General features: G+C 49.0%; 1 protein-coding gene across 6 annotated transcripts in view; it reads left to right on the forward strand.

The window, feature by feature from the left end:
* The window catches only part of Magi2 (membrane associated guanylate kinase, WW and PDZ domain containing 2), a 1,214,245-nt gene that overhangs the window by 1,164,041 nt on the left and 24,589 nt on the right, over window positions 1–25,615 (forward strand). For 4 of the 6 annotated variants that reach the window (XM_075955872.1, XM_075955873.1, XM_075955877.1 and 1 more), the window contains one exon: window positions 4,848–4,986. In XM_075955872.1, the coding sequence (XP_075811987.1) occupies window positions 4,848–4,986 (139 nt within the window). Of the gene's footprint in view, window positions 1–4,847; window positions 4,987–15,873; window positions 15,963–25,615 lie in introns of all 6 variants that reach the window. The other 2 variants (XM_075955874.1, XM_075955875.1) reach the window with 1 other exon arrangement.

The following is a 25,615-nucleotide window of genomic DNA, read 5'->3' on the forward strand; positions in this document are numbered from 1 at the left end:
AGGTCCTTCCCTTCAGTTGTTCATGCACGCTCCTGTTGAACAATACACACAGACATTTCCCTGTGGCTGGGCTCCCACTGCTGGGAAGCTTACAGTATTAGACGGGAAAAGGAAATTCTTCTGAAGATATTCACAGGAAAGGACATCCCAAGGCTGCGGGGATCCCAGGCTCCTCTTGGATGATCTGGTAACTGACGTTGGCCTTAAGGGATGAGTAAGATGCACCTGTTTGAAATGAAGGAGGAGAACATCCAGGCAGACCAATGAAACCACATCTTCAAAAGGGACAGAGGAGAGAGCGCACTCGGATACTCAGAGTGCCGGGAAGAGGTGACCAAAGAAAACGCACAAAGCCAGAGAGGGCGCTTCAGAGGGAGGCAGCAACCACAAGAGAGAGTTCTGGGGGACTAAGGAGAGTTCACAAAACTCACTCTGTGCACCGTTTGGAGTCCGCAGCATTTGCCCTGAGAAAACGCAAGCTTTGATGGCAAAGACCGAGTCGTCATTTAAAGGCTGGCTGCTTCTACAGTCGGGATACTGAATGATCTGCGAATTTCGCAATTTTTCCACTTTTAAATTTATAGGCTTTTTAAAACTTGAGTGAGGAATGGAGGCTTCTGAGCAGAGACCGCTCCTGGAGTCGCTGCCAAGGGCAGTCTGCCCTGGCAAAGTTCCGCTGAGGATCAGTGCGCTCCAGTCAAAGACTGCCGTCTCTTAAACAGTGATTGCGTCTTTTTAAAGGGTAAACATCACATCGTAAAAGCACAGAAGATGTTAACGCCACCCTCAGCTCATAGCAGCTCTCAGAATCATGCAGCGGCCTGTAGCTTCTTAAAGTCACTTGTGGCCCTCACCCCGGTGTCCTCCTAGGCTGGTGCGCGCTCAGGCTTAGCCTTGATCAAGGGCCCCGCATATCTGCAGGGTCAGCTCACATTTCTCGTGGGATGAATTTTCTTAAGAAATATTGGGAAGTTTCTCTTTTAAATGGCTACTCTACCAGGGGCATAATGCAAGAACAGAAAGAAACTGAATTTTCAACATGGAAATGAATTCGAAGCAAATAAAAATTCACAGCGTGAACCCTCGCAAGCATTCATTTCCGTTTCCTGCCGGGTTCCGAGTTTTCTCCGTGGAAGACCGCGCCAACTTGATGGGCTCCTGTCCCGGCACGGAACAAGAGCCAAGCTATGTGATGGGGTTGCCGGGTCCTGTCTAATTCGATCACACTCTGATGAGGGGAGTGAGGTGGTTAAGAAAAACACTTGGAGGAGCCCTGGGAAAACATGCTCGCTGCAAATGGTTACCAACAGGGCTGGAGATGCAGCTCAGAGCTCAGGGCCCTAGAATGCACCAGGCCCTGGGCTGTGTGCTTCTAGCACTCTGGAATGACAACAGTAACAGAACATCTAACAAAAGTCTATCATAAAAACTGTCATTCAATGTAAAAGGCCAGCTAGGTCAGAAGGCTGGCTAAGAGCCTTAGCAGAAGACCATACTTCAGTACCCATGCAGGGCTCTCACAACATCCTGTAGGTCCAGAGAATCCGTTGCTTTCTTCTGGCTCCCACAGACACGTGGCACGCACATATATCCAAAATAAATAGAAATGAACCTTTACCTTTAAGGAGTGCAGCGTGACCCCATGCTTGTGGCTTGCACGAACGATGGTGGCAAAGGCAGAAGCGTAGCTCGCCACTGCCGCTGCCAGTTCCCGCCCAACTCTTTAAGAACCTTGACTCGAGCCAGCCCAGGGTTCTTGGCTTCAGAAAAGAATTTCAGAAGGAGCCACTATGAAACAGAGTTGGGGTTTAAAACCAGACAGGGGACACAAGAAACACACCAGAGAGTGTGGGTATGCTTCTCGAGAAGAATGGCCAGTTATTAAAAGGCATTTTTGGGCATAGATTTTAAGCAAGGGGATTGAGAGGAAGACGCTCGAGGAAAAGATGAAACAGGCTAAGGCCTGGGTATGGTGTTCTCGAGGGAGAGTCTCACTCACGTGTCTGGGCAGTTGAAATACACCATTTTGGTGACTCTCATGCATACATCTCAAAGGACTTCCAAGAAACGTCCTTTCTTTTTTTCTCTTTTGACAAGTGACTTCTGGTGTGCACTGGAGGGGGCTGCAATCTGATAAGGAAAACCAGGAGCCCCCAGAGCGGCACAGGGCATTCGGGGGTACGCTTTACTGTAAACGGGCCTCCGGGTGAGATTCCCAGGAAAGTGTAGGTTCATAGCTGGGAGGAAAGGGGGACCTTGTGCAAAACTTAACGGTGTTAGGATCCTTGTTTTCCAGCTGGCAAAAGGCTTCAGCCAGACTCCAGAGTCCATTTTTCTTCCTATGTCCCCATAATTTTTTGTCCTGCCTAAGGACAGGGGAGTCCTCATCCCTAACAGTTAGAAACTAAGACAAAATCTGCTTTGGGGGAAGTTGGTGGACTCATCCCTCTGCTGTTGAGATTGCTGCTGGACATCCAGGTGACGGTATTCAGGAACCAGCTGGACTTGACTTGAGAAGTGAGGGAGAGAGAAACAGGAGACATGCTTTTTGTGACTTAGCCCTTAGTTTTCCATAATTTAATACTACACCTTGAGGTGTCCATTGTGGGTGAGGACTCCTTGAGGTGGGATAAAATGTCCTCACTTTTATTGGTCATGTAGATGCAGAGCCCTTGAAAAGTTCCTGCACCCCAGTAAGCCTCTCCCCTGATGCAGCAATCCAAATCAGACCAAATCCAACCGAATTAGAAAAAGCTCAGGTTTAATGGATACAAACTCTCCCTGGTGGCTTTCTAGACCCCCAGAGGAGATGGAAAAGGAAGACCAGAAAACCATGTGTTTTTTTTTCCCCCTGGGGAAAAAGGCAGTTTAAATACCCAATGGGAGTGGTTTTGAGCATCTCAGGGGAGGAGTCATCATTTGGTAGGCTTTCTCCAGGGTGAAGTCTGGACTGAGGCAGCTCCAGGGAAGGGAGCTTGGGGTAGAGCTTCCATCCGAATATTCCAGACTCTTTGGATATTTGGATGCCAGGGGCTGAAGGATAAAGGAGCGAGGCCTTCACCCAAACAGCCCTCACGAGCCACTTGACTCCAGGACATAGCTCTTCCCCCTTAGGAACAGTGACAGTTAAGGAAACATGAAGAGACTAACAGTTACAATACGTGTAAAGAACACCATGACAGCCGGGCGGTGGTGGCGCACGCCTTTAATCCCAGCACTCGGGAGGCAGAGGCAGGCGGATCTCTGTGAGTTCGAGGCCAGCCTGGTCTACAAGAGCTAGTTCCAGGACAGGCACCAAAGCTACAGAGAAACCCTGTCTCGAAAAACCAAAAAAAAAAAAAAAAAAAAAAAAACACCATGACCAAAGCAACTTAGGAAAAAAAGGGTTTATTTGGTTTATTATTCATCGAAGAAAGTCAGGACAGGAATTGAAACGGGGCAGAAATTTGGAAGCAGGAACTGATGCAGAGGCCATGGAGGGTGCTATTTACTGGCTTGCTCCTCTGGCTTGCTCAGCCTGCTTTCTTATAGAACTCAGGACCAGCAGCCCCAGGATGGCCCCACCCACAACCCTCCCCCATCCACCACTAGTGAAGAAAATGCCTTACAGCTGGATCTCATGGAGGCATTTTCTCAGATGAGGTTCCCTCCTTTTAGATAACTCTAGCTTGTGTCAAGCTGACATAAAACTAGCCAGGACAGTGACATTAACTTTTAGTCTGTCTTCTGAGTCATCCTGTGTAAAATGAATGCCACAGAAATAATACTTTTCTCTTCCACTGCCCCAAACCCATGCCTCTCGAGGCTACCAAACACATGCAGGGAAATCCTTATTGCCCTTGTGTTGGAAAGGGTCTGGGCCTCTGGACCAATCCTCTTTAGACAGCTACAGTGCCCTGTTTCCATGGTGATAGCGACTACCTGTTCCTCTGTCTGCCCAATCGACTTGACTGTAGTTTCTTGGTTCTCTCTACTTTATAGATATTAATTGCGATGAGATCTTCTTTGTTTACAAAACCATCTGCAATAAATTTTTAGAGAGCAACTCGTTGTGTTTCCCCCTTAAAGACTTATTTGTCTTTAAGTCGCGTGCCCCGAAATTCAATACATTTTAATTGAGAGGCCGCGACAACAGTGGTCCTCTGAGAGTTACATGATACGTTCGCAGCTGAAGCTCTTCATGCTCTGGTATCTACTTGCCAAAGCTAAATGGGAACTGCTCATGGGGCACAGGCATCTTTAACATTTCTGGAGGGAGTGACTTTTCACCACACAGCTTCTGGCAACCTGGTGTGAGCATGGCAAAGCTTTCAGAAGAGCCTCCATCGCGTGCAGAGAATAGGGGGCCCGAACTCTAATTCAAGGGGCAGTGTTAGAGAACTCATCACCAAACTGGGATACCCACTAACTGCCGCTTGCCATGAAGGCAGTGTCACAATCGCAACCAGAGAAGCTTAAATGATGCAAAATGATGCATGGCCAATATTCTCCGAGAAACACAAAAACTAGTCATTCCTCCCAACGTGCTAAACAGATGCGGTACAAAGCCGAAGGCTGGTAATGTGTTCAATAGAAAAGCTGTAGAATGTATTTCTCAAGTCAAACAAGCTGCCAAGATATTTTGAATTGTCATATCAGACCTATTCTCTAATTTTTAGTGCCCAGTATTTTATAACTGAGGCCCCTGCCGTCCTAACGAATCATGGATGACCCAGTCTCGATACAGTTACTCAGATCTGGGGTGCTGCCACGGGGTGGGCACAGGTGCTCTTTAGGAAGGGGGTGATACTTGGACAGCTGTGAAAGCCCACCATCTTTGCCTGACTTTATTTCTCTTTGATTGGCAGGTAGGAGATCAGATCATTGAGATCAATGGGGAAAGCACAAGGGACATGACGCACGCCAGAGCGATAGAGCTGATCAAATCCGGAGGAAGACGAGCGAGGCTGTTGCTGAAGCGGGGAACCGGACAAGTCCCAGAGTACGGTGCGTCCCGCACTTCCCCTCCCCTGTGTTCGGCTCTTCCCGTGTCTTGCAAACATGCAGACGTTCGGGTTTTTTTAATATAAAACCACATCTGTCCTCTACTGCGGCCCGGATAGGTATTTACTGTCGGTAGACGGATAAGCACACATGTCGACTTAAGCCCCAGATGTTTGTGTGCGAACCCCTTCTTTAGCTCGTGAAGCTAGGAAATGTGTAACGTAGCGAATGTGTGAGCTCACAGGGCACGTCTGAGTGTGCAGGGAGAGCCGGCACCACGCGTGCGTGGGAGCCTTTCTAATGAGACCGATAGTTCTCTGCTCATTTGAGTCTGCAGTCATTTCCCAGTTTCTCTCTAAAACATCGCACGCTTGAGACAATCCTATGGGATTACTAAATTGGGCCAGGGATGAGCCAGAGCCAATCTTCAGGGTGTGATATTTGAAATGCTAACTTCAGCTCATTCCACGGCTGCATTTGCCTGGCATTTAGGGGTTGTTCAAAAAAATTCATTCCGATGCTGTTTTCATACGCTTTTGCGGAAGGTTTTTTTATTTTTTTAAAAAAAAATAAAACAAAGTATTTAGTTGGGGGCTTGCTTACAGTTTCAAAGGGCTAGTCCGTTATTATCATGGCGGGGTGGTATAGCGTGGGCATGGGAGCATGGCCCTGGAGCAGTATCTGAGGGCTGCATCCTGAGCTGTCGGTGGGCAAAGGCTTTAAAGTACATTCTAAACCATTGTTGCTTCCAGTAGTCTTTAAAGTTGTTATTTCCTAGAAACCTGTCCCAGGCATCACTCACAGTGTAGACGGTAGAGCTGGCACAACTGAGCGATCCTCATACAAAGAGCTTCACGACCCGAGCTGTCCTGAGAAGTTTTATAATATAATAAAAATTAATATAATATAATAAGGTAAATACTTTATTCCATGTTCCCACACACAATGCTTGGCTCTAATAAACTATTTTTAAATATTGACAGCGGCAATAAGCATAGGCTTGGTAAATGGCACCAACACTAATCCCTTTGTGAAGATTTGAACTGCTAGACTAGAATGACTTTGTGTATCTGAAAGCATCGGCAACACCAAAGAGACCTGGGAAATTCTGCCACTTCTGAACACACCTCATTTTGAAGGTGTGTTTCACTCCATGCTGAGACATAGCTACTATCTAGTGAGGGATTTCAAAGTTACTACCACACTTAATACCCTAACAAGTGAATCACTACAAAGTTACTACCACCCTTAATATTCTAACAAGTAAATCGCTACAAAGTTACTACCGCCCTTATACCCTAACAAGTGAATCGCTACAAAGTTACTACCGCCCTTAATAAATAGTCTAACAAGTGAATCGCTACAAAGTTACTACCCCCTTAATACCCTAACAAGTGAATCATTACAAAGTTACTACCACCCTTAATATTCTAACAAGTAAATCGCTACAAAGTTACTACCGCCCTTAATAACCTAACAAGTGAATTGCTACAAAGTTACTATCACCCTTATACCCTAACAAGTGAATCGCTACAAAGTTACTACCGCCCTTAATAACCTAACAAGTGAATTGCTACAAAGTTACTATCACCCTTATACCCTAACAAGTGAATCGCTACAAAGTTACTACCGCCCTTAATAACCTAACAAGTGAATCGCTACAAAGTTGCTCATTCAGCTTCACTGCCCTCGGCTTCCTGTTCCTTTTCTAATCCCTGGTCCATACTTTCCACATCTGTGGCACCAGCTGCTTGTCTAACATGAGGAGGTGAAACAAGTCTGCTTCAGACCCATGCCTCATACCCTGTCTACTTGAGGAAAATATGAGCACATAGCTTTGGAACAAGACAAAACCCGAGACCCTGCTAGCATTGCTTCATCCTTCACATCATCCAAATCAGCCGGTTCAGTTAGATTCTCAAATTAACCACACGGAGAATCTTTTAAATGCATGGGCTCACTTTCGAGGATGCCCGTACCGATATGATTAGCTACTGTGATATTACAGATCTTGCCTTGAATGTATGCTTTTCTTACACACCCAGTTATGCGTGCTGATGATCTTGGCACTTCCCAGCTGCCCTTCTAAGGTGTGGACTTTGTAAAATTAACTTAGAGGTGATGAAACAAGAGAAGGAAATTAGAGTAGAGTGGTGCCCGTTAGGGAAGTGAGAGAGCAAACACAAACTAAGCAGACCCTCAGCTCTTCGGGACACTTAAGCTGAACAGTGGGCAGTGATATGTAAGCCGTGACAAAGATCCAGGGTCGGTTCCACGTCTTGGATGATAACGTCATCAAATGGTTTGCTGGAATTTCATAACTAATGGCAGGGCTCAGAAGTTCCCGGGTGACTCCTTCGCGCAGAGATTTGCCAAAAGAGCTTCTGGGGCATAAGCTATAGCTATACAGAATCATAACAGAGTCGTGTGGGACAGAGAGAAAATTCAGGCAATCTCTGGAGGCATCAACATACAGGCTTCCTCTTTTTCTTTTATTTGTTAACTTTTTTTTCATTTATTTTACATACTGACCACGGTTTCCCCTCCATCCTCTCCTCCCGTTCCCCTTCCCACCTCCTATCTACCCTCTCCCCATCCACTCCTCCTCCATCTATCTCCATTCAGAAAGATACAAGCCTCCCTTGGGTTTAAGCAGGACACGTCAAATTGAGGCAGGACCGAGCTCCTCCCCTTATGGGGCGGGGCCAGGTAATCCAGCACGCACAGGTTACCAAAAGCCTGCTAAGTGCCAGAAACAGGCCCTGATCTCACCGCGAGGAGCCTCACAGACCAAGCCATACAACTGTCACACACATGCAGAGGGCCTAGGTCGGTCCCACGCAGGCTCCCTAGCTATCGGTTCAGAGTCCATGAGCTCCCGCGAGATCGGGTCAGTCGTACAGACTTCCTCTTGTGCTCACGCTGGCTCTCCCGCTAAGGAACCCAGATGGTACCTCGCTCCAAGCAACAAAAATAGAGCACTGGAAACAGGGAGTCCATTAGCAACTCAGTGCACACGATTTTCACCAGGGTTGGTCATGCAGGCATCCCCTGCCTAGCACATCCCAAAACTCTAGACCCCCGGGAGGAAAGCAGATGTGGAGTACGATCGCATCATTTGTATCCGCCGGTTACGGTTACGGAAGTGAGGCGCGCTCAGCATCCGCTCTCAGCATTCAGCACAAGGCTCCTTAGCAGCATAGCGGATTGACAGCCGTGTTCCCAGCACAGAGCCACCGTCATGAGCCGGCATTTCCGAGCAGAGTGGTCCCTGGCCTGCTGTGTTAACCCTGCTCTGCATCAGGAGCAGACCAAAGACGAGACTACATTCGTGGCTGCGGAAACGATCTCAGTATACACAGTGTCCACGGCCAAGAAAGAGGTCCTCCAGCATCAGTATGGAATAAACCACATCATGAAACCAGATTAACCAGGATGCATTTTAATAAAATGCTCCCAAGAACAGGATAGCGGCTGTAAATAACAACACAAGAAAACACTCGCATTGACCAAGAGAAAAATCAAGAATATAATCTACTTGGTCGAGCAACAGCCTAATCACGGGAAAATGACATTTTTCTTGCCAAGTGTTGCTTTAAGCCTGTGTGTTTCCTTTGTTTGCCTTTCAAGATCCTAACCTTGGCCCACTCCTTAAGAGAGCATTGAAGGCAGTTATCAGGGTCCAAAGGAGGCATGTTTAACCTCCCAGAGACCCTCGGGGCTTAAGCTGGCCTAGGAAAGACTAACGGAGGATGGGGAGACTGGGGAACTGTGGATGACAGGTTTTAAGCCATTCCACCCGTGTTCCCTCCGCTACTTATGGAACTCGGGATTCAGAGCAGTTTTGAAATGGAACCCTTATCTGGACTTGAGGACCTTGTCAAAGAAAGCTGATCCCCGGCAAGAGAAGTATGGAGCAGAGCTCAGATGCTTAGGCTGATCTGTGACAGAGAGGTAAACACAGGTACAACCGAAAAGAAAAAAAAATCAGCAAAAGCAATCTGTCAGATCATTGATTACCAAAATCGGTGTGACTCCAAGTGAGCTGAGGACGGGAATAAACACGCTGCCACTAAGCCAGCCGTAAGTAATTACCATAAGGCTGACCGCCAGGTGTCGCGGCAGCCAGCCCGGAGGCAGAAACCGCAAGTGCCGCCGCACAGGTCACGGCTCGGCCCCAGCGGTGGAGCGGCTGCGAGGGTGTTGGAAAACGATAAGGACTTTGAAGAGCGGCTTTTACAGTCAAGCCCTTGAAAGAGGAACTCGGGAGACAGGCACTTCAAGCGTAGCCCTCGGGATGAGAATTTGTTGATTATCAACTGAGCGGCAAGTGTGAGTGCTCCAGCCCCCGACATGCCTCTCAGCCCCTGGCGGGAATAAAGACGCTTCCTCCACCCCGCTGAGAGCGGAGAGGTGAGCTCCCCAGGCGTGTGCTCGCCGCACAGGTAGCTGCTGTTCAAACTAATCCTAAAGAGGTTAGGGCCAGGGGAAGTAGCATCCTGGCGGTAAAACTGCCCAGGAATAAATTATCCACATTAGCTCCCTGCTTTGAAGTGCAGGTGTCCGTGATTAGCAGTCAAGGCCCGTGCGCAAAATGGACGCACGCTTGATTTGCAAACTAAACCACCCAGCCAGAGCCCAGGTCCCTGTAAGTGTCCTTGGATTTACAAGAAGAAGGAGAAGAAGAGGAGGAGGAAGAGGAGGAGGAGGAGGAGGAGGAGAAAGAAGAGAAAGGGAGGGAGGGAGGGAAGAAGGGAGAAGAGAGAGAGAGAATCCCATACTTTCACACCGAAGTCCCTCGGGTCTATTTGCTGTTCCGAATGAAGCAAACACACTTGACAGAATTTGTGGCACTCTGCCGCGCTCGCTCTCCCAGAGAACAATGGGGCAGCTCTTTAGCTCTTTACGTGGAGAAGTCTAACGTGCGTCCAGATGCCAGTGGGAGACCCGGTGATCTGAGGAGGCCACGCAAGAAAGGGTGGAGCAGAGCTCTCCGCCATGAGCACCCAGCAGCCAACAGCACCCCATGTCCACGCAGAGGGAAAGACAGCCAAGTATCTGAATTATGCTCCTACCTACGCTTCCCAAGTGAACTGTGTCTCTGAAGGGTTTGACTCGATTACAGGCCTTTGGGAGATGAAATTGTGTCGTTTTATAGGCGAGATGAAACTGTTCTAAGGAGAGGGTAGATGCCTCTTGGGTCAGTAGCTGCCCCTGGAGGAAAGAATAGACTAAACAGTTGTGAAGTTAAAGTCTCCCTCTACACAATATTACAACGTCGTAAGACAATCATATCAGAACACCCTGTGGGCAGAACCGGTCCTCCCTCGGCTGCTCCTCTGCTCATTCTTCTCCAGGACACGCACTGATGAATATCACGAGCAAACCTTGGTATTCTCCTCGGTAATCACAAGCAAACCTTCATATCCTCCTCGGTAATCACAAGCAAACCTTCATATTCTTGTCGGTAATCATTTGTCCAGGGTTCATTTCACTCCCTAACCACAAAAGACAAGCTCCAGGAAATGCATCTTTACCAAATACTGTATATGGGACAGATCCTGGAATTGATGTCATTGATTGACCATTAATTAATCACTCCTCAACTAATTCAAGATACACTGAGGACCTACTATGTGCACGGCACTGAAGGTGAGACTCGGGACTTCCCTCAGGGAGCTGACAGTCAAGCCATGAGGACCACAAGTAAGGGCGGTTTCTAACAGTGTGGGGACTGAAGAAGAGGCCCTCAAGAATCTGCTGTGGAGAAAAAACATTAGAGTAGGCTCATTAATTATTCATAAATTTAATAAGCACTTCTAGAGCATTAGCAATTCTCGAAGAGTCCTTGGCCTCTTTGGTCTGTTAAGCGTTTCCTTTGTAACGGTCCCGCTAATAACTTGTACTTTCTCTGAAGGAAGGCCTTGCTGAGTCTGGGTGAGCCTCCTCCAAAACCTGATCTGAATTCCGGATTTCAGACTAGCAAGCCAGAGTAGCTCTGACACATTTACTATTCATGGCTGTGTGGCTGTCAGCCCGGTCAGGAGCCCACAGAACTGTCACCAAGTGCTGAGGTCACCAAGTGCTGAGGAGGCTCAAGTTGCCTGTCTGCCCCTGATGAAAGGCAAAAGGGGAGATGCTACCGCTTTCTCTCCCAACCCAAGACGATGCTCCCGGGAGCCAGGAGAGGCTCCATGGCCCTGGCACTATTTGTCTGCCTTTTCGATAGGGCAAAGGGTGGCTTGCCTCAGTAATAAATTCTGAAATCTAATCTCATCTTCTGGCATCCACGGCTGAGCCCATCTATCTTGTCCACGGGCACCTCCACAGATCACTCAGGAACACCTGTGCTGAGTACGGGACGTGATGAAGCACCTGAGGGCCACCACGCTGCACCTTGAGGTGACCCTGGTATATACTGACACTGACACATGCCCACACCACCACAAGTCCCCACCTGTTAGGCTACATACACTGCAAACAACAACAAACAAACAAGTAAAGGTCCATCCTCCCTTAAGCCAGACCCAAATCCATCCGTTTTGAAAGGTCAGTGAGCCAATGAGGTTATCTTTCTCAAAGCCGCATTGAGAAGAATCCCCTCGGGTGCCTAAGAAAAGCTAAAAATTCCTCTTGTCCAGCATCCAGCCCATTACACAAAGCTGAGCAGAAGTCCAAGAGCAAAGACAACTAGCTCAGGGGAAACACTCCTAGATACTGGGAGAAGCAGCTGGACCTCAGGGAAGTCCCCAGATCTAGACAGTGTTTCCTACATGGAAGGGAAATTGGAGGTAGAAAGATGGAGGTCTAGGAAACTCAATGCTTGTTGATTAGAGGGAAAGATAGCAAGAGTAATCGTGGGCCTGGTGGTACTGGCCTGTAATCCTAGCTACTCTGGAGGCTGAGACAGCAGAATCACACGTTCAAGGCCCAGTAGGCTCTCAAGCAAGCACAAGGCCAGCGTGAGCGATTCGGGGAGACCCTGTCTCAGTATGAAAAGTGGGGAGAAACGTCTAAGGTTGTAGTGCTGTAGTAGGGCACCTGCAGGGCATGTGTGAGGTCTTGGGTTCACCCCCCAGCATCACGCACACACACATACACACACGCACACACACACATACACACACACACACACACACATACACACACGCACACACATGCACGCACACACACACACTGGCATGACCTTTGAAATCCACAGTGCCTCTTCTCTCCCTTCCATGCCTCATAAGCCCTCTGGAGATTCTGAAGGAGTCCATTGGCTCTGATTTGTTTCAGTATTTATTACCTCTGTTTGTGTATGCGTACATGTTTGTGTGTCTCAATGCGAGCGTAGAGGTTGGAGGACAACTTTTGGCTGTGGGGATAGGGCTCGGCTTACCAGGCTTGGCAAAAAGTCCCTCTACCCAGGGAGCAATTTTACGAGCCCACACACACTGTATTGTTAAGTGTGTCCCAGCATATAAGAGGCCTTCAGCGTCCTGGAGATTGCTGGGTGTCTGTTTACCAGCTCCACTGTGAAGGAGGAGCCTGCAGACATCACACTCTGTCCCATCGAGGCCCCTCCCCATTCTTAGATCTGGCTGTGGAAACAGACGTGGAAAGGGACTCTCTGTGTTTTCTGTCTCCTGCCTTCTCGTCAGTCTGAGCATGGCCTCCACTCTGCTCGTGAACTCTGGCGTAGTGGCTGGGTAGCCTGGCAGTTGAGTTCAAATGAGTTGCCAGCCCCTGAGCTCCACAGGGCAAGAAGTTGGATCCACACGCCAAAGCTCTTTTGATTGCTCTCTGGTTTTCCTCGGTCCAGAAATACCGGAGATGTTGAGATAGCAGAGAAAAGGTTTTGCTCTTTATAGAGGATCTGCCAACAAAGCGCTGCTTTCCTGTGCTCAAAGCGAAGTCGGTGCCCATGACACCTTCATGGTAGGTCTAGCAGCGCACAGCCAGCAACCCCGCATCTCAGCAGCGCTTCAAAGGCATGCGTACTAGCTTCCCCAAGCCAGAGACCTGCCAGAGGCCACTCTTAAATCAGAAGACTGTGAGTCCCAGCCCGTGTGTGTGTGTGTGTGTGTGTGTGTTAAACACACATGGGTGTGAGAGAGCTAAGCACGTGTGTGTGTGTGTGTGTGTGTGTGTGTGTGTGTGTGTGTGTGTGTGTACATGTGCAGAAAAGAACATCCAGCGTCCTGATCCACCTTACTCTTTTGAGACAGGTTTCTCCTCTACTTCACTCCAGGCTGGCTGCCAGCAAGCCGCGCAAATCCTCCTGCCTCCGCCCCACACAGTGCTGGGGTTGCAGGTGCCACAGAGCCACACCCAGTTTTCTGCCTGGTCCAAGCTCAGGTCTCCAAGCCTGCGAAGCGACTGTTGTTAGTGCTGGCTTCCCTCTCCAGCCCCTAGACTCAATCTTGTAATGTTTTTGTTCTTGATTCAGGGTCTCATATGGCCCAGACTGCCCCTGAACTCACTCACTACATAGGTGAGGAGGACCTTGAACTTCTAATCTTTCTGCCTTCACCTCCCAAAGGCTGAGTTTTCAAGTGTGTACCACCTCACCCTTCTTTTGTAGCTTTGGGGGTCAACCCCACTTTACGGATGCTAGATAACTCCACCAACTGAGCTGCACCCCTGACCTTAAATTATGTTTCAGGTTCATTTAAGCACGCAGACAGTTTAAAAGGAAGGTACATATACTTCCCACATATGTCCCGACCCCGCCCAGGCATCCACCCCCCCATCAACATGGCCTGTCACAGTGGCTCTTTTACAAGCTCTGAACCTACACCCCCCCCCCAAAAGCTCACTGTTGGCTTTAGAGTTCACCCTGAGTGCTGTAATTTCTCGGGGATGGAACAAATGCATGATGGCATCTGGCCCCCACCAGCATCCACTCCCCTCTTGTGACCCCTGGGAACGACTTCTCTGGGCACTGCCTTCTCATGGTCACCAAGGGCTAGGTTTTTGTTAGCCACACCCTCTGCCTTCACCCTTGCTCCAGTGTCTTGTCCTGATACAAACTTCCTAATGTTTCTTTAGAACTGAACTCCTTCAGCGGGGATCAAAGATAAAAATCACATAAGGCCTTACTCTGGGCTTAAATCATACGGTCTAACTGTAAGAAAATTTCTAAACTCTGAGAGTCACGTATTTTTCAATGTGCCTCTTAGACTCAAAGAAATCAACAGGACAAACACACAGTCTCAACACCGGACCACAGCTTGTAACTGTTTCATGGTGCAGGCCTTGCTTAGCTGCTTTTATGTTTCTAGAAAACTCCCCAGCCTTTCGGCGGAGGAGGCACACCCTGTCACTCATGGTGACACTGGGCTCATCAGGGCGGTAGGTTTTAGAGCTGGGCACACCCCATTCTGAGCACCCGGTAAGATTCCTAGCCCAGCGTGCACAGCTCTGCTCAGCTCTCACTGGGTTTCCGCCCACCCCCCTTCACAGTGGTTTCCACGCATGCGTGGACCTTTTGTCTCACCGTCTGGGCCTGCAGTTTCCTGGTCTCCACATATGTCTGCAAGCCGAGTAAAGGCCGCGTTTGAAACCCGGGGAGAACCTTCTCTCTGTGTGTGACACTGAAGCAGCTTGCTCGCTTCTTGGCAGGCCTAAATGTTTTGTAAACTCAATCAGTAAATCCTGAAATTTAATTTCCGCTGACTTCCTGCCCACAGGGAGGGTCTTCTCAGCACGGGACCCCTGTGTTAGGGAAGTCTCCTGCTGCGCTCTCTCTTCTTCCCTGAGCACAACACGCTTTGACAAAACACCCGCATCACACCACCTAAGACCTCCGTGGGGTCCTGCTTCATTCTGTGCAGACAAGCTGGATCCCGTGTCCGGAGCAAGCCGAGCGTGAGCAGGGGATGTTGTCAGTGCACTCTGGCAAAGAGGAGAAGAGCAGGTCTGCGTTCCAGGATTAACCCACAGTGAGCCCGCAGCCATCTCTCACACCGTGTCAAGCACAGACACAGCAGCAGGCATGGCAGGGCCTCCCCTGGCCGCTTGTACCTTGGGGATTATTGACCTGATAGATTACAGAACGTTTAGTGCCCGTGATTGTGTAGGTAGAGAGCTACAGCCCATCGCCTGTAGGTGGGCATAGACTAAGGTTGTAGGTTGAGTCTGCTGATCCTCAAGACTGGCCGACAGCAAGCCGTAGTGGGTGGGCCGCAGGCGGAATGGGCAAGGCTGGGAAAAAAGGCCATAGCGGGCAGGCAACGGGCAGAAAACGGGCAAGGCCGGGAAGCAGCCGTAGCGGGTGGGCAGGCGGGTGGGCAGCGGGGCGGAATGGGCAAAGTGCTGCTGCGTTTTTGGTTTTTTGGGTTTTTTCCTGCTTTACACTTTTTTTTTTAATATCCAGCAAGTCAACTTGTGATCTCTGAATATTCCTAGGCAGAATGTTATAGGCAAGAACTACACGAATTTATGAGAACACTAGAGGAAATAAAAATGTGAACACGAAGACTCCATGTCTGTAGCTTCGAATTTCTTAAAGTTTAGAAACTGTGACCATGACTGATTCTCAAATGACAGCTTCTATCACTAAGACATCCGTGATTATGAGGGGAAAAAAAATTCTAAGATTTCTGGCATTGCCAGCTCAAATCTTTATTCATATCTGTGCCTCCCTAAAAGCACCTCAGGATGCTCTCAATATTTCGATTTTTAAAAAAAGTCTACTTTTGAAATATACATAGGGCTCAGTTTTTCACTAATTTCACTTGCTGCATGCCTGATAGGATTAGCTGTACCTAAAGTTTTTATTCTTGCTGCCTAGATAATTTTTATTCAGCTGTTCTAAACACACTAAGCAATCTTGACTCTAACAGTAATGTCACTGGTCTGTTAATTCTAATGATTGGTCCCAGGCTGTTCCTCCCCTTCCTTTAGGAATGGTACCTTCCAGTCTCTCCATGTGCATGAAAAGTGACAAGCATGGGTCCCCATATTTCTACTTATTGGGCCACCCTAAAGACACGGTTTGTAAAATCTGCATGACTATTATCTTTTTCTAATGATCCTTGGTTTGCGTATGTTGTTTTTTTTTTTTTTAACTGATGTATAATGCATTCTTCCGTAGTAGCCTGTCTAATCGCTGCTAGAACTCTGGAGGGCATTTGTTAATTGAGACCTTGGAAATAACAAGGCTACAGTTTAAGGGTTCACGAGACTCTAAGGCGCATTACATTCTAGGGGGCCCAGTCTAGCGTGCCCCTCATAGGAAGAAATGCATGCAGGAGCACCCAAAGAGTCTGTGCTAGCTGATTTCTGCCTCCTGGTTATCTATTTCGCTCTTCTTAAGCCACATGCAAATTAATACTAATTCTGTATTAGACAGAAAGAGCCACTGTTACCCTCTGGCCCTAAGGACTCCACCTGGAGTCATAGGTATCCCCAAGCCTGCTTTGTGGCAGTTAGGACTATCCAGATCTTCTGATCTTCCTTTCTTCCTACTCTGTGATGTGCCGTGTTTAATGGGAAACCCTTGTCTTAAAACACCTCCTTGTGGTTATTTATGAGACAGTTGTGAGATTGCATTCAGGCAGCACTCCAGTTTCTCAATGAATATCCTCAGGGCTACCATTTGGGGAACGCTCTTAGGGACAGAAAAAGTGTGCTCCACAGAAATAAGGGAGATGTCGGTGGCAGCCTCGTAACGGTGGGCCAGGCAATAAATCCTTGCCTAGACCCGTCCACGTTCCCCCCGGCAAGTCCTACAGGGCTGAGACTGCCACCTCACACTAACTGGACTGGGACTTTAAAGCGTTGGTTTGACTCGTTAGCAGCAACTGGGGCTCACGCTTGCTCTCCACTGCTGGCCGTAGAATTATGACCCACGCGGGACCACGTCTCAGCCAAGGTTTGACTCGGCCCCGTTCACACTGCTGCAGGCCTGGCTAAGCATCCCGCCAGCACATTCTTTGAAGCTAGTCCTCTGTTTTTTTTCTGAAACAGAATTCCCAGTTCTTAACGATCTGATTGTCCTCCAGGAATGACTCAGACTTAACACGGAAGATGAGGATAGTCAGTGATTATACAATTGACCTACTAGTGATTTGTACGGATAGAACTATCTCTACACACACGTGCCCTGCCACAGTCATTCCTTGGAGATGTCTGCCAGGAAGAAAAGCTTTCAATGTATCATCACGTCTGTGAAGTGTCTGTCTTGCCTGAATCACTTGTTCACCGGGGGAAATCAAAGGCAGGGCATAAAGCAGGGAAATGCAATGTGATAGGACCATGTAGCTATCACGGGGACACCTAACCCAGTTACCGGAGGCTGAGTCTCTGTTGGGACAAAAGAAAGCCATCCTTCCATGTGAGCTACTCAGTATAACCCACGGGAATGAGGGACCTAGAAAGGAGGAGGGTTGGGGCCACAGAGCGGCTGAATGTTTGCCATGGGTTCAAGGCCCGACTGGGGAGGGGGAGTTCTCTGTGGTCTCAGTTTGTATCCACAGCTCTGTGAAGTACCTCCTATGTCCCAGGCATCACACTCGTGGTTAGGGATGTGGAGATAACCAAGGGAATGAGAGTGAGGGAAGATGGGGACTAAGGCAAACGTATTCTTAGCAGAGGATGATGGGAAATCCAAGTGGGTAGCTTAGAAGAGTTCCAGGGCATTCTTCCTGAGGTGGGACATCTTACTGGGGCCTTTAGCAATAAGCGCAGTTCCGCCTGAGAGGAAAAGATGTCAGACAGTATGAAGGGGATAAGAAAGAGCTAATACAAAGTCAGGAAAATGTGTTTATAGGGCCTCATGGGCTAAATGGCAAAGCAGGCGGAGACAGTGAAGGATTGGTTCTAATTAAAAGGCCTTCCAGGGCTGGGCAGTGGCGCTGATAGAAGTGTGTGCCCACTCTGAATAAGGCCGTGGTTCAATTACCAATTCAAAAAGAAACATGTATACAAAGGATTCAAAGCTTATCTGGAAAGATAAAGGTAGCTGGGCACTATTTAAGGTGGATTTTATATAGGAAATGGAAGCAGCTAAAATGTTACAGCAACAGCCGGGGCAGAGGCAAAGGTTAGGGGAGGTCCTGACGTGGGGATCTAGCGGTATGGGAGCTGCATGCTGAGACTGGAGTTGGTAGACGCCTTGATGGTTCACTGAGGCAAACGCTAAAAACGGATGAGCTACAGACCTGAGGGAGAGGGTCGGAGGGCAGCTGACTGGTCTGTTTGGGACTCGTGTTTCGGGTGTCTGATAGACATTTACAGGAGGCAGTCCTAAAATAAGGTGCCGAGTCCAGCCCTCGGGGAGTAAGACCTGGAAATAGGGAGGTCTCGGAAGAAAAGAGAGGCCCAGGAATGGGGCTGGGCTCCCCCAGAGACAGCGTCATGGACGTAGGGTCTACATGGCGTAGCAATAGCAAGAAGTCGGTAATGATTGGAGGAAGGGGGTGGCGTTGAGCAGGGCCAGTTCGGCCCACAAGGCAGTGCACACATTGCACAGATAAGTAGTTCAAAGCAAGGTTTATTTCCAAGCCAGTCAAGCGTGGAGGAAGGCAGCCAAGTCTCATCTGTGCTTCCCCAAGATAGGGTTTGGGGGCATTTATAGGATAAGAAAGGTGATTTGAGGCATAGGTGATTGGAGGTGACATGGTCTATACATGTATGATTCATCTTCATGACTCTTCGTGTGATACACATCTGCAGAATGACGGCAATAGCGCGGTCTAAGAATCTTCAAACTTGTAATGCCAAGTGGTCACCTCACACTAGACTGCAAGTGAGGAGTTGGTGGATTTCACCAAACTGGCCTCAAATGCTGAAAACTAACATAGCTGGTCGTTATTATGAAAGTCCAAGCAGACCTTTAGCCCCAGCTATGGAGGCTAAGGTAGGATAATCACAAGTACGGGGAGAGGGTGGAGCTAAGGAGTGGGTGGGGCAACCGCTGGAAACCTGGAGCATCATATCGATACGGCCAAGGAAGAGATTTAGGGGCGGTGGCAAATGTTTGGGGAACCTTTAATACTCGACGCCCTTTACTCTCCCTTGGGGGACTTTATACTGAAGCGTAGCCGTGGAGGCTCCTGCCCGGGCCACTTAAGCCAGGATTGGTGGGAGAAGGTCACACACAGAGGATGAGTTCACTGTCTCGGGGTCTGTTGTGATCACAGGCTGTAAAAACAGAAAGTGTGTACTGAAACTGAGGTCATGGCTGTGTCTATGGACTATGGACCATAAGCTAACCACGCGGGTAGTCTTTCAGACTAATTTGTAGAAGGAATTGGGAAAATCTTGGAGAATTAGGCTCCAAAGGCCTCAACTCTGTAAGCAGAGCTAACTGTGTGATTCTGGTAAGGGCCCAGAAGACAAAGACTGCTAAAAAAAAACGTGGACAATGAGGCTCAGATGTACGCGTGAGGATTCAGATGGAAATAGAAACCTCCTCAGGATTGCCACTAGAAGCCACCAGTTTGCATTCGAGGAACATCAAGGCCTATGCCATGTTGGTGCCAATATGAGCTGGAACTTTAGTCTGTGGCACCGGGGTACAGGGTGCGAGGCTGAGGCAACCCTGGGATGTATAGGTCTCGAGCTACGAGGACATGGTCAGTGGTGGGAGGTGGGTGGTGGGTATCCCCCAGCAGCACCCTGGGCCTGGACATAGCGCAAGCCTCTGCCTGATGCTGGGCCTGCGCTAGGTGCTCCATCTGTGAATTCAGCGCTGCTCGGGGCCTCATTCTGTACCTTGCTTCCTTGCCTTGCTCCCTAGAGAGAAGTGTCTTTGTGGCAAAGCCATCAACTCCTCCCTAACCTGTGCTATTGACCCAGTCCATGGCGGGGAGTTTCACCACGGTTGGCCTGGTTGTGGGTTTGAAGTGCAAGGCCTGAACTTAGTCGTCCTTCCCTGTCCAGAGTAAGAGGTTCTCTCTCTCAATCTCTCTCTCTCTCTCTCTCCCTCCCTCCCTCCCTCCCTTCCTCCCCCCCCCGTGTGTGTGTGTGTGTGTGTGTGTGTGTGTGTGTGTGTGTGTGCGCGCGTGCGCGCGCACGCGCGCACCACATGCATGTACTGCTTGAAGTTACAGGGACTTCAGATGATACAATCAGACATAGTCAAACTCTTCCTCCCCGGCTCATTCAATGCGTCTTTTTGGTTCTGTTACTCTAGAAACAGGTACAGTGGCCTCTCTCCTGACCTTAGCTCTTGGAGTAGTTTGGTGTTTAGGTAACTGTTCTGGTTGGCATTTCTGTGGAGAGATAGCTTCAGACAGTCTAACCGCAGACAAAATGCCCTGCCTCCTGGACGGGTTTGAAACATTGTCTCCTGTTGAAGTGAACACAGTGTCTTCAAAAACAATGGCCTGGGGTTCTTTGTCATTTACTATAAAAACTCACCTGAGAAGAAAAAGCCAATAGCAGGAACCCTTCATGTCTGCCTTCATTTTCAAACTGTTTCCTCTTTTCTTTCACACAAAATGCTGGAGGGGAGAAACGATGTTCCAGTATATCCAAAGTCCCAAGGCAACTCAGTGTTCTAAACAGAGATGGCCTTGATTGAGCTTTGGTTGTTAAGTAGCACAAACAGTAAAAACCCAGAGACAGACATTGGGGTTCAAGCTGAAGATCAGGAAATCAAAGCAGCCAACCACTAGAGAGACCTTTTACCTCTATCAAATCTTCAGACCAAAGGGCAAGATCCTGTCTCCAGGAATCCTCAGACTCCACACTCCACAGAGTTCCTGTCTCTTCCCCTTTATACTCCTCTCTCTGTCCAGCCATATCGCTCCTGTCTCCACCTCCCAGTGCTGGGATTAAAGGTGTGTGATCCCAAATTCTGGGATTACCTTTGTGTGAGTTCTGTTTCTCTCTTAGACAGATTCAATTTTGTGTAGCCCACGATAGCCCACGGTGACCTTGAACTCACAGAAATCCACCCGCCTCTGTCTCCTGAGTCCTGGGATTAATGGTATGTGCCACCACTCCCTGGCCTGTATGGTTGACTAGTGTGGCTGCTTTGCCCTCTGATCTCCAGGCAAGCTTTAGTTATTAAAACACACATAATATATCACTACAACAAGGTAGCATGTAATTCTTAAAGCCACTATAAGTTCATATGCCATGGAAATAACATGATAGATTAAAATTGGAATCAGCAAAAGATTAAAAATGAAATCATCACAGGATCTAACAATTACACTTGTGGGGTCAGAAAGACTTCAGCTAGTCCGTGGTGGAGCACGCCTTTAATCCCAGCACTCAGGAGGCAGAGGCAGGCGGATCAGGCGGATCTCTGTGGGTTTGAGACCAGCCTAGTCTACAGAGCTAGTTCCAGGACAGGCTAGGGCTGTTCCACAGAGAAACCCTGTCTCAAAAAATCAAAAAGAAAAAAAAGAAAAGCCCTTAAATAATGATTAAAAAAATAATTGCACACCCATGCTTGTGGCCATACTTTTCAGAACAGCCAAGATACTGAAGCGCCCTACGTGTCCACATTCAGAGAATGCATTAAGAAAATGGGCACTTTGTGCCCCAGAATTCCTTCAGCCTTGCTGTGGTTTTGTCTTAGTTAGGGTTTCTATTGCTGTGAAGGCAACTCTTCTAAAGAAACATTTAATTGGGGTGGCTGGCTTACAGTTTCAGAGGTTTTGTCTATTGTCGTCATGGCAGCACGCTGGCAGACATGGTGATGTCATCGCTGAGAGTCCTAGGTCTTGTAGACAAGAGGAAGTCACCTGTCTGTCACACTGAGGGAAGCTTGAGCAAGAGAGACCTCAATGCCCGCCCCCACCGTGGCTTCATCCAACAAGGCCACACCTCCTAATAGTGCTATTCCCTTTGGGGGCCATTTTCTTTCAGATCGCCACATGGGTTCCCATGTTTGCACACTTGGTCTCCAGCCAATGGTGCTGCAGAACCCATAGGAAGCAGGGCCTTGCCGGAAGAAGTAAGTCACTGGGGGTGGGCCTTACAGGCTGATGGGCCAGTCCGCTTCCTGTTTGTCCCCCGTTTCTGGGAGCCATTGTCAAGCTCTACCACCTGCCTTCCCCACTGAGAACTCTAAGCCAGAGCAAAACTTTTCTCCCCTAACTGCTTCTTGTCACAGTTACAAGAGAAGCTGGTCCACTCTAGGAGGAGGTCACGGCATATCACGGCAACACAGTTGCCGCTAACTCTTGTTAAAGGAAATGAGCTGTCTGCAAAAAGATGAATCTCCGTAGCTTCGCTTACATCTGAAGTATCCAAACTCAGAGAAGATGCAACATGGTTGTGAGGATGGGGCCAAGCAGGGGCGGGGGGGAGGGGGGGGGCGGGGGGGGTAGATTAGTTTCAGTTTTGCAAGAGAACCAAGAATCTGGTGCATTTAACCTGGCTGCCTGTAATGCTGACAGTGGGTTAGATGAAAACCTGTGTTAATTGTTACCACAATATTTTACAAATGAATGCATGGGGCACTAATGAGAACAGGTACTTCTGAGCCTTTAGCAGAGGTGAGCCCAGGGAGTCCATCAGCTGTGCTGGTACCTGGCAGCCCTGAGGCCTTCTTCATATGAGAGGCAATGAGGTTCTCAAAGGAGCCATCAGTAGGAGCCCAGCACGTCGTCGTTAGAGATGGCGGCTTCACTTCCCAGTTGGTTCGCAGTCTGTTTTGCTTCTACTGCTGTTTTGGTTCTTGCCTTTGACCGAGTTTGGAATGAGGACTCCATGGGCCGGTAAGTGTGGAAGCGCCTGGCTGAACCTGCTAGGTTCCGGTGGCTTGCTTATCTCGGCTCCATCTGATCAGCCTGCTCTCCTGAGAGCGAGAGTGTCTTCCAGGCAGCGCCTGTATTCAGAGGAACCAGGAGCTTGCAAAGTACACTGATGTAGATTCACCTTCACTGGGAGCCTCAGAGGTGACTCCACAGGGGCTGGCCACATAAATATAAACACATTATTGCAAAATGCAAAATGGAAATCGTAGCCTTCTTAATGTCTTTCTGGGCCATGACATGTGTTTGTGAAAACGTTTACTGTTTCTCCTTCTTTAGCTGCTGGGTCAGTTAGCAAGCACAACTGTGCCCAGAGCCCCAGCTAGTCACCCAGTTGTTCAGCCGCTGTGTGTTAGGACTGTCTCCTAACCGAGCATCTCCGCTGACGCAAATAATCCCAATCAGACCAAATCAAATCAAATTAGAAGATACCTGTGCTCTCAGGTGGCCCGAGGGGTGGGGGACAGAAAGTAGTCAACGCAACCACAGAATAGGAAGAGGGAAGAGCACATAATTATTTCCTAGGGACCAGTTTAAGGAGCCTGTGGTCTTGACCTTCCCTAGGGATGGGTCAAGGTTTGATGGGCTGGGATTACATTCCAGACTGTTTGTATAAGAAGTGACAGGAAGCTGAGGTGATACTCATGACCAACATTTTAGGCTCTCTTTGGAAAAGGGGGCATCAACTCAAGGCTGGCTCCATCCTGCAGGCATGGAGCAACCTTGGGGAAGAGAGAGCTAGGTGTTGGTGGGTTCACGCTCAGAGAAAGGTGTGGCTGGAGAGGCATCCTGTTTATTGTCATCCCAGAGACACCAGGCATCTGTTTCTTGAGGGAGATGACTGGGCAGTGACTAGGAGAAAAAATATTGTTATCACCCAAGACGAGGAGCAGGTAGGCCCTTCATTGCGGCATCTTGGAAAACCGGAGGGTGGAAGGTCCTCTCTGCTGAACAGACCAAGTGTCCTGAGTAGGTGCCCACGTGAGCCTGGAGAGATGGTACCAGCATAGGTGTCCCAGGAGCTTGGCAGCCGAGGGTGTGGTAAGGATTACCGTGTGAGGTCCTGTCCATTGAGGTTCAAGAGGCCTAGCAGCTAGCTGTTTGAGGAGTACTCTGTCTCCTGGGGAGAGCGGGGCAGGTTTAGGGCATTAGGGTTCACTGGTGTGGGGGCAGGAAGACAACTGTCAGCATGTGAATGGAGAAGGGACCTTAGGAAGGAGAGGTAGGGTAGGTACCCCCCAGTGGAGGAGTTTGGGCTGGGAGGTGATGGTTGAGGAGAAAGGGATAAAGCAGCTCAAAAGGGCTCAGGCCCATAGGGGAATGTGGGGTGGCCCTGAGGCAAGTAAGGGCAATGGGGAGAAGGGAGGGCCAAGATAACCTGAGTTCAATAGAGAGCTTAATTAGATGTTGTTTGATGAGTCCAATGGCCCTCTCCACCTTTCCCCCAGGATTGTGGATGATAGGGGATGTGGAATTTCCAGGAGATGTTGAGAGCTTCAGACACAAGCTCCATGACCCTGGAAGTAAAAGCTGACCCATTGTCCATCTGGATGGTCCGTGGGACGCCAAACCTGATCCACCATATCTGCCATTTCCCTGGAGGCCGGAATCACTTCTATCCATCCACAAGTGTTAAGAGATAACAGAGTTTTTTATGAGTAGGCATATGGGTGAAATCAACCTGCCAATCTTCACCCGGTCGGAGTCCACGAAGCTGATGTAGACACTGACGTATGTGGACCAGCCCCCTGTGGTTGGCCTGGGCATACGTCTGGCAGGAGGAGTGAACCTCTGAAATACAATCTCAGATATGGGTGGGGTCAAAGAGGGGCTCCAGGAAGCGGAACAAAGCTTTGGGGCCTACGTGTAAGGTCTGGTGGATGTCTGAAATGATTGACAATGCTTGGTTTTGAGGAAGGATGGCATGGTTATTTAAATAGAACCATCCATCCTTTGTTTTTGTGCCCCCCCCCCTTTTTATGAGCTAGTCCCTCTCTTTTGGTTGATAACAGGGCTGATAGGAGGAAGTTACGTTCTGTGGAATCCGAGGAGCTGGAGGCAAGGCCCCCGGGTCACTGAGTCATCTTTGGCATTGCCTAAGACCACTGGGTCCTTGGAGGACTGGTGTCCCCCACAGTGAATAATGGTTACTTCTGCAGGGAGCTGGAGGGCCTCCAAGAGGTTGGCTATAAGGCGTCTGTTAACTATGGGGGTGCCCTTGATAGTGAGGAAGCCCCTTTCCTTCCAGAGTGCAGAATGAGTGTGGCCTATCAAGAAGGCACATTTAGAGTCAGTGCAGATATTAGCCTGTTGGCCCTTGGCTATTTGGAGTGGCCTGGTCAAGGCAATTAATTCAGCCTTTTGTGAGGAGGTTCCCATTGGCAGGCGGGTCGCTTCGACTATGTCAGTGGAAGTGACCACTGCATATGATGCCTGGTGGTTGCCTGATTTATCTCTACGGGAACTTCCATCAGCAAACAGGGTGAGTTGGGAATCTGTACATGACTGGTCTAGAAGACCCTGTGGAGGTGAGGTTAAAGCCTCTACAGCCTCTGGGCCAGAGTGAGGGGAGGTACCAGAGGGGGAGGGAGCAGGAAGGAGAGTTGTGGGGTTCAGGGCAGGACTGGAGGTCAAAGTAATTTGAGGATTTTCTAGAAACAGTAAATGAAAAGTCTGGACTCTGTGAAGGCCGAATTGGGGGGGGGGGAGAGAGAGAGAGAGAGAGAGAGAGAGAGAGAGAGAGAGAGAGAGAGAGAGAGAGAGGAGTGTCTCAGAAGGCCTGAGAGGCGGTGGGTAGAATATACCTTGATTGGCCTGGACAAGGTGATCTTGAGAGCCTCCCAAGTGAGTCCAGCTGCTGCTGCCAGGGCTCAGGCACGGTTGCCACCCACAGATGAGGAGGTCCAGCTGTTTGAATAAAAACACAACAG

This window comes from Microtus pennsylvanicus, chromosome 22 (assembly GCF_037038515.1).
Source record: "Microtus pennsylvanicus isolate mMicPen1 chromosome 22, mMicPen1.hap1, whole genome shotgun sequence".
NCBI classification, from domain to species: Eukaryota; Metazoa; Chordata; class Mammalia; order Rodentia; family Cricetidae; genus Microtus; species Microtus pennsylvanicus.